General features: G+C 41.1%; 2 protein-coding genes across 4 annotated transcripts in view; one reads left to right on the plus strand and one right to left on the minus strand.

Moving 5' to 3' along the window:
* The window catches only part of LOC125045638, a 5386-nt gene extending 4468 nt beyond the window's left edge, over positions 1-918 (plus strand). For all 3 annotated transcript variants that reach the window (XM_047643043.1, XM_047643045.1, XM_047643044.1), the window contains exon 3: positions 1-918. This exon is cut by the window's left edge. In XM_047643043.1, the coding sequence (XP_047498999.1) occupies positions 1-769 (769 nt within the window). In that variant the 3' untranslated portion in view covers positions 770-918.
* A 920-nt stretch (positions 919-1838) lies between these two features.
* Positions 1839-7500, minus strand: part of LOC125045738 (alkylglycerol monooxygenase-like) — a 15732-nt gene continuing 10070 nt past the window's right edge. The window contains exons 3-7 of the mRNA XM_047643168.1: positions 7460-7500; positions 6077-6346; positions 5342-5493; positions 3941-4189; positions 1839-3701 (exon numbers count right to left, since the gene is read on the minus strand). The exon at positions 7460-7500 is cut by the window's right edge and continues 108 nt beyond it. Of these exons, the coding sequence (XP_047499124.1) occupies positions 3432-3701; positions 3941-4189; positions 5342-5493; positions 6077-6346; positions 7460-7500 (982 nt within the window). The 3' untranslated portion in view covers positions 1839-3431. The remainder of the gene's footprint in view (positions 3702-3940; positions 4190-5341; positions 5494-6076; positions 6347-7459) is intronic.

Consider the following 7500-nt stretch of genomic DNA (forward strand, 5'->3'; position numbering starts at 1 on the left):
CTGCGAATGTGAAATCGAGACGAAGCCTAGCAAGACGCCAGGATTATTAAATTGGAGAAAGCTGAAGGGAGGCATGCACCAGGCAAGCATCCTTGAGGAGAGTTTCGACTTAAGCTTGAACTTTGCTCTCTTCAAGCATCTCGATTATGTGGAGGAAACACTCGAAAATCTCAGACTCCAATTTTTTACCCTGAAACACGCCATCATCACCCACAACACCCCGGGGGACTCAGAGTTCGATCTCGTTTTCCCGGACCGCTGGATGGCAACCGACCAGAAGGAACCTGAACCCCAAGAATCGGAGAGCAGGAGAAAACCCACATACCAGGATCATACTGGCAAAACAGGACCTGAGGACCCTGCAGATAACGAGGAGTCTGAACACCTGAAACCCGAAGCTCAAACAGTCCCGGAACCTCAAAACAGAAATGAATTTTCCTGCAGTACGAATGACAAAAGCCAATCGACTGAGGAAATGGACGAGGAAAGTGTGTGTGCGAACTCGGCCACCCAAGAAAAGACTCCATCCTCGGTTTCCGCAGAAGAGAAGTCAGAAGGAACGACTTTTAACGCAGCGGAGGACAAGGAAAAGAAACAAAGAGTTCTCATCGACGCCATGCGGTACGAGGACTTCCAGCGATGTTTAATGACAGTGTTGGTAGTGTTCATCCTTCTCCTGATGTTGCTCCTCCTGGCCTGCTACCTCCTCGCGGTCGTGCCCTTCGTCACCGTCTCTTACAGACACGCTGAGGGAACTGCTGTGTTTTGATCTCCTTTCCCAAGGGTGGAGAAATATACCTCGTCCTTTCAGTTTTTAATGACGCAGTTTCATGATTTCACAGACACTGATTTGAAATATGTATTCCCATATTTTAGATGATCGTTAAATGGAATAAATTATTAAAGAAATGTCTTGTTTGCCAGTTTGTCTAAATAACCGGTTATATGAAAATAATTCTTGTTGTCAGAGATGCTCTCAAAAATCACTCTAACGCAGTTTGGACAAAGACATCATGGAATGTATATATATATATATATATATATATATATATATAAATATATACACATACATATATATATATATATATATATATATATATATATATACATGTATACATATTGACCTAAATCTAATTCATGTAAATTCTCAGCTGAGAATGCTAAGAAAATATATTACGCTAATGGCAAGCAGTTAGTCTTAATATATAAAAAGAAGTTTAAGAGCACAGGCTACAGTTGAAATTAATAAAAGTAATACAATTTCAACTCTTTGAAATGTTACACTGGAAGGCAACTCTACTACATCTTACATGTAACATTTAGACTTCAACTTAAAGGAAAGACTATGGAAAGCAGGAATGATAAAAATGAACAAAAAGGATGTCAAAAACTATAAGTGTTAAAAGCACTATAAAATAAATTATTAAAATCCTCCACCCAAGTGTCGGACGGCAGCTTAGGGCCGAAGGAATAAGGGAGGGGCCGCTCGCTTCCCCATGAAGAGAGTTATTGCCCCATGTCCCTTAAGGAATAGGTCTGTTTACTAGCGTCCTTGCCTCCTTTGTGAATGAAAAGGCATCACTGGTACACGGTTGGTAAAGTATAAATAATGAATAAACATACGAAATCCTCGTCCTGAAGGGACGAGGATTAAAAATGAGGGCATCTGGTGCTGGCCAATATAAAGTAAACCTTTGACTGTAGACTTTAAATAAACTGTACGTAAGCACGCAGAGCAATTCCTAACTGGCATGTGAAACGGTTCAGACACAACCTTGTCTTGCCGATCCAGCGACGCCGCGGTAAAAGGGTAATCCAAGGGGACATAAACACCGGGTTTACAGACAATTGCTGTATATTCACAGGTAGTATATATATATACAGGTAGGCCACCTCATTGTGGCAATAGTTTTAACAAAATTCAAGTTAAGTAATTTAAGAACAGTTTATTGAAGAAAGGTGTTAATTAAGAGCAATGAATAATAAAAAGGTAAAGAGAAACTGATGCAAAATTTACACAAAAGATCATTAGAAGCAAGACAACAATGAATTAAAAAAAACACCGTTGGCAAACTCAGTAAAACAACATATTAAACTTATGAAACAAAAACACGTAACAAATCTTTCATAACTCAAGTCTCCCCAGTAAGCCTTCATTGAACAGGTGGCGTGGCAGGTCGTAAGTAGTAGTAAGTCGTAAGTAAGTAGTAAAAAGGGAAAAGTATTCAGAGTTGTCATAAAACACGTCCCCGATATGAATAAATGATTATAATGAATAAGATTAAGATTAAAGTATTTTTAAAAGATAATAAAAAGTCCTTAATAACGTAAAATAAATGGCAACGTTTAAGTACGAGGCGGGGCTCGTCTTTATGAAAATAATTTGTCTAAAAAAAACGTAAAATAAACTAAATAAACATATAAAAAATGAAAAACAGTTATGCTTCCATCCACTTTTCAGACGGACTTCATACTTTGGGTAAAGACCGACAAAATCTAAATAAAATAAGACCTGTCACCTGGCTTATTCGCCACTCAAGAGTTCGAACTGCTCGAAGCACAAGGGGAAACTCGAGATGCATGGTGATTCAATGGTTTTATTTACACAAATGCATGTACAGCATGGCTTGGCAGTAAATACAATGTGGATGTGTGGCGTGTGTGGGCGGGAATCCTCTCCGACGCGTCTGAGCGCCGCCCGCTGGATTACCCAAGTTCGGATCAGGATTCGGGACCAGGTATCGAGGGAGTCGAGAGGACAGGTAGGGTATTTGGGGAGTGGATCGGGGGTAGGTATAAGGACGTAAGTATAAGAACGAAAGTGAGAGAAATAAACGCAAGCCAGGAGATGGAAGTGAATGAAATGAGTAAGAGATTACCGAAGGAATAGGGAAATTTCACAAGACGTTAAGAAATCCTCCCGAATTCCAACTCCAGGAAGACTTCAAAATTGTTGTTTTATCATTCAGTAAGCCTATTTTGTGCAGTATTCTCATCTAGTATTTTTGACATTCATGAAAAGTTTAACATAAACGGATCTTGAAACAGAGACAAAGAAAAAAAATCTTGATCTTGAATTATTATTTTTTCATTCGTATACAAAAGCCAACTTGGTAACTTGAGGTACATTCATACATAGTGGCAATGTAATCTGTTAACAATGCAAGAGAATTGACCGATTTCGATTATATCTTCGTCAGAAATACATTAACAGAAATACTTTAATTTCTGACGAATATATTTCCGACGAAGATATTATTGAAACCTGTCAGATACATCTCTTGTATTGTGAAGATTTCATACATTTGTCGCAACGAATACGGATCAAGAAATGTGTCCTCTCTCACATCACTTCCCTCTTAAGGTCCTCCGATACAGCACCGTTACAACCTTTGCTAAAAACAACAGCAAAGCGCCAACCGTGTTTTACCTCACATCACTTTCTTCTTAAACCCCTTCTGTATTAAACTCAGACTCGGGGAGAGCCACACGAGAGAAGACACGGCATAAAACGTCGCGAGGGCCGTGTCCAGGCCGGCCCAGCCCGAGACGCCGCTCGTACTGGCGAAGGCGACGTAGGAGGCGCAGCGAGTGACTTCGACCAAGGGCGCCCATCGCCACGCGTCGTACATGGCGGTGATGTTTCCCATTGTTGCCAAGAGGAACCCGAAGAACGCCGCTCTGCCCGCCCACGATAACAGCTGGGAAGAGGGAAAGGTAGTTTTATTAGACTAATGAGGATAAGGAAGAAGGGAAAGGGGTAGGGAGAGCGAGAAAGAAGCCAAAGAGAAAGATAGAGAAGAGAGAGAGGGAGAGAGAGAGGGAGAGGGAGAGGGAGAAGGAGAGGGAGAGGGAGGAGAGTAAAGGAAAAAGAAAGAAGAAAGAAACAGAGAAGACGTAACACACAACATCGACCTACACATCACAACTGGACACCAACCTCGAAGTGGAACGTGAAGACCTGCTGCACAAGAAGAGCGACGATGAAATGCGTGCCCGTGTAGCCCTTCTGCCACAGGGGAATCTGGGGGTCGTGTTTCACCCTCCCACGGACGTCAGGGAAGGTCTCAAGGTCCCCCAGGCGAGGCGTCCCTGGGAGCCAGCCGGGGCCACAGACGAAGGCGCGGAAGAAGTCGCCCCAGGTGCTCATGCTGCGGGCTTTTCTCACGATGTTGTGAATGTAGAAGAACTGTGGAGAATTCGCGGCTGGTTTTACTAACTTCATATTGTGCGGCGGCGCTGTTGTATTATCACGAATGAACACGTTTGGAGCTCAGTTTCTTTATTTTTTCAAGATTGCAGTCAGATATTTTTAAAGATAAAAGAGCACAAATATTCTCATGTTAAAGATGTTCTTAGAAGGCTGAACACCAGGCTAGGAATTATATTTCATTGGATTACTGATTTAAAAACGGTGTATGAAGTATTTTTGTTTCGTTTTCTTTTTCTCTCCCTTTTTTACTCATTCATTTTCACCCAACAACTGCCATTATTACATCCCTTCCTTTTAACAAACTTTTTTTTTCATGATCAAACAGCGATCTACGAACGTAAAAATTGTCAAATCAAGTAACAGACCCGTATGCTTTAAAATAAATAACTGGTCACGTAATCCCCACCAAAACATGATCCAGGTAAAAGTATTTTGCAAGACAGAACAACGAGTGGCGTCAGGTGTTATGTTGAGTTCACAGGTGCGAGAACTTTATGTCACATTTTACCTTATTTTATTCATCCTTTTCACTGTTAAAAGCTTACGTGTTTTTGAATGTTTTAAAAGAGTGAGAAGTGGAACACTTAGTCACACTTCTAAACCGCTTTTGCTGTATCAACTTCTGAAGCCTCGAACTAGTAATGCCTCGAACTTATGAACTTTTAAAGCCCCAGACTCATGAAATCACGAAGCCTTTAGAATTATAAATGCTCGGATTTTTAAAATTTGTGAAACCTCGAAAAACTTACGAATTACAGATCTGCTCAGACATTTAAGATTTCATAGACAGGTGATAAACACATACATACACAAACACACACACACACATATATCCATATTTATACATATGCATATATATACAAATATATATACACATATATTAAACACACACACGCACGCACGCGCACACACACACACACACACACACACACATAAACAATGACCAGGGGAAAATAAACGATTTACTAATAAAACTAAGAAAAACACATTTTACTACGAAATCCAGAGAAAACAACAAAATCATTTTAATACGTGCTTCAGAAAAAAAAAAAAACACTACGAGAACCAGGGCCAAGCAACAAAACGCACAACCAACAGTCATCCCGAGAACGAGAGCCAAAGCCACACCTGCAGCCAGACGACGTTGCTGGTCCGAGGCTGGTGCACGAGGCCGTAGACGATCTCCTCCTCGTCCCGCTCCGCCTGGAACGTGCCGAAGAGTCTGTCCCAGATGATGAGGAAACCGCCGTAGTTCTTGTCCAGGCAGTACTTGTTGGCTCCTGAAACGGGTGCTGGAGGTGTGACGAGGGTTTGGGAGGCGGTTGCGATGCCATATGCTCGTCGTTGAATTGGATGAGTTGGGATATAATAGGATCTGATAGGATGGTCAAATGTATGGAGAGGATAACGTGTATAAAGTGAATTGTATGTAACATTGTTACAAGCCTAAATCGTTATTCCATTGCTTGCTGTGGAATTAGATGAGATGTGATATAATGAGTTGGTTTGATAGGAGTTTAAGGGAAATTGTATCGAGTAGATAACGTGTGCACAGTGAATTCTACCATAAATTAATATCCTATAATAGATAAGCCTATATATCTAAAATACATGAGACACCATTCCCTTACATGTTCTCTAAAACGACAAGCAATTCACATTACAAGGATAAATATGTACAGAATTTTGACGCCAAGGCCTGTAAAAAGATAAATAAAAGAAATTTGTGCCAAGGTTAATAAACAAGATATATAAAGATGAATAAGTAAAGATTTTTGACGCCAAAGGTTTAGAAACAAAAGTAATTAATTATTTCTTGACACCAAGGTTCATAAAAAGACGTAAAGACTTTGGCGCCAGTACCGTGATGGACGCGATGGTGCGAGGGCGTGTTGAGGACCCACTCCAGAGCGCCCAGTCGACCCACGAGCTCCGTGTGGATCACGAACTGCGCCAGGAGATTGAGCTGGAAGTGGACGCAGATGGCGGGCAGCGGCACTCCCAACAGTGCCATGGGCTGGTAGAAACCCAAGGCAAAGAGTCTCTGGAACATGGACTGCCGGAGTGCCACGGTGACGTTGTAGTCCTCGTGGGAATGGTGGACTTGGTGCCACGCCCAGATCAGGCTCACCTCTGGGGGCGGAGGGAGTTTTTTTCATTGTTTTATCTGTTTATTTATCTACCTATTTGTCTATCTATGTACATTATACATACAAACTTGCACACACACACATTTTTTTCTTCCTTTGAAAAATCTGTAGGCGTTCCCTGCTGTGTCTGAAGAAACAAAAATGAGCCAATTTCCGGCCAGTACACCGAGATATGAAAAGGCAGAATCCATCAATAATTAATGCTCGTCGTATGTTCGCGTATCATATACCTACATAATCCCTGGCAGTATCTAAAAAGAAAAGGAAGAAAAAAAAAAAAAAAATACAATTGAATTCCGAATATAATAACAAATCTTTTACCTTTTCTTCCCACGTTTTCGCTCAGTCGTCAACTATACTTCGCTCACTCGCTACACCACTCTCGATATAATCTAACACGAGACTAAACATGGATAAATGTATTAATTATTATGTCAATATAAACAATTGTACGTGAATTAGAAGGAAGAGATACAGCCATATAAAACAGTGTTGCCGACATGGTGAGACAGATATTGCTAGAGAATTAACAAAATAATTTAGTTACAAATGCCATTTGACGACTGAAAAAACTTCGTTGCAGTCCCGAGGGAAGTGGCCGGACTAAAGAAATTATTTGACACCTATATAGGATTTTCAAGGAAGGCGTTGGAGCGAAAATGACGGGTTTTCAGCAGAGACAAAGGCAAAAGCAAAACGTGATGTTCACTTGTTTCTCGTGTGATTCTAACGCATTTTCTACACTTTATCCTTCATTATTCTATCTAAACGTGATAACAGGATCCGAGTTTATTTTCTTCGTCGTCTAAACCAATAACCCGAAAAAAGTTGGACCTCACAGTAATTGTTGCCATGAAATAACTGACGTAAATTCGTAAATTCACATCCATGAAGTATACAAACACACACACACACACACACACACACACACACACACACACACACACACACACACACACACACACACACACACACACACACACACACACACATGCACACACACACACACACACACACACACACACACACACACACGCGCGTGCATACACACACACAAAAAAAATCCAGCGTCCGATTCCAAAAGCGGAGTACCGACCGTGGGAAGCTCGATGGAACCAGTAGTACACGAAGTCGGCC

The sequence above is a fragment of the Penaeus chinensis genome, chromosome 37 (assembly GCF_019202785.1).
Source record: "Penaeus chinensis breed Huanghai No. 1 chromosome 37, ASM1920278v2, whole genome shotgun sequence".
Classification (NCBI taxonomy): domain Eukaryota; kingdom Metazoa; phylum Arthropoda; class Malacostraca; order Decapoda; family Penaeidae; genus Penaeus; species Penaeus chinensis.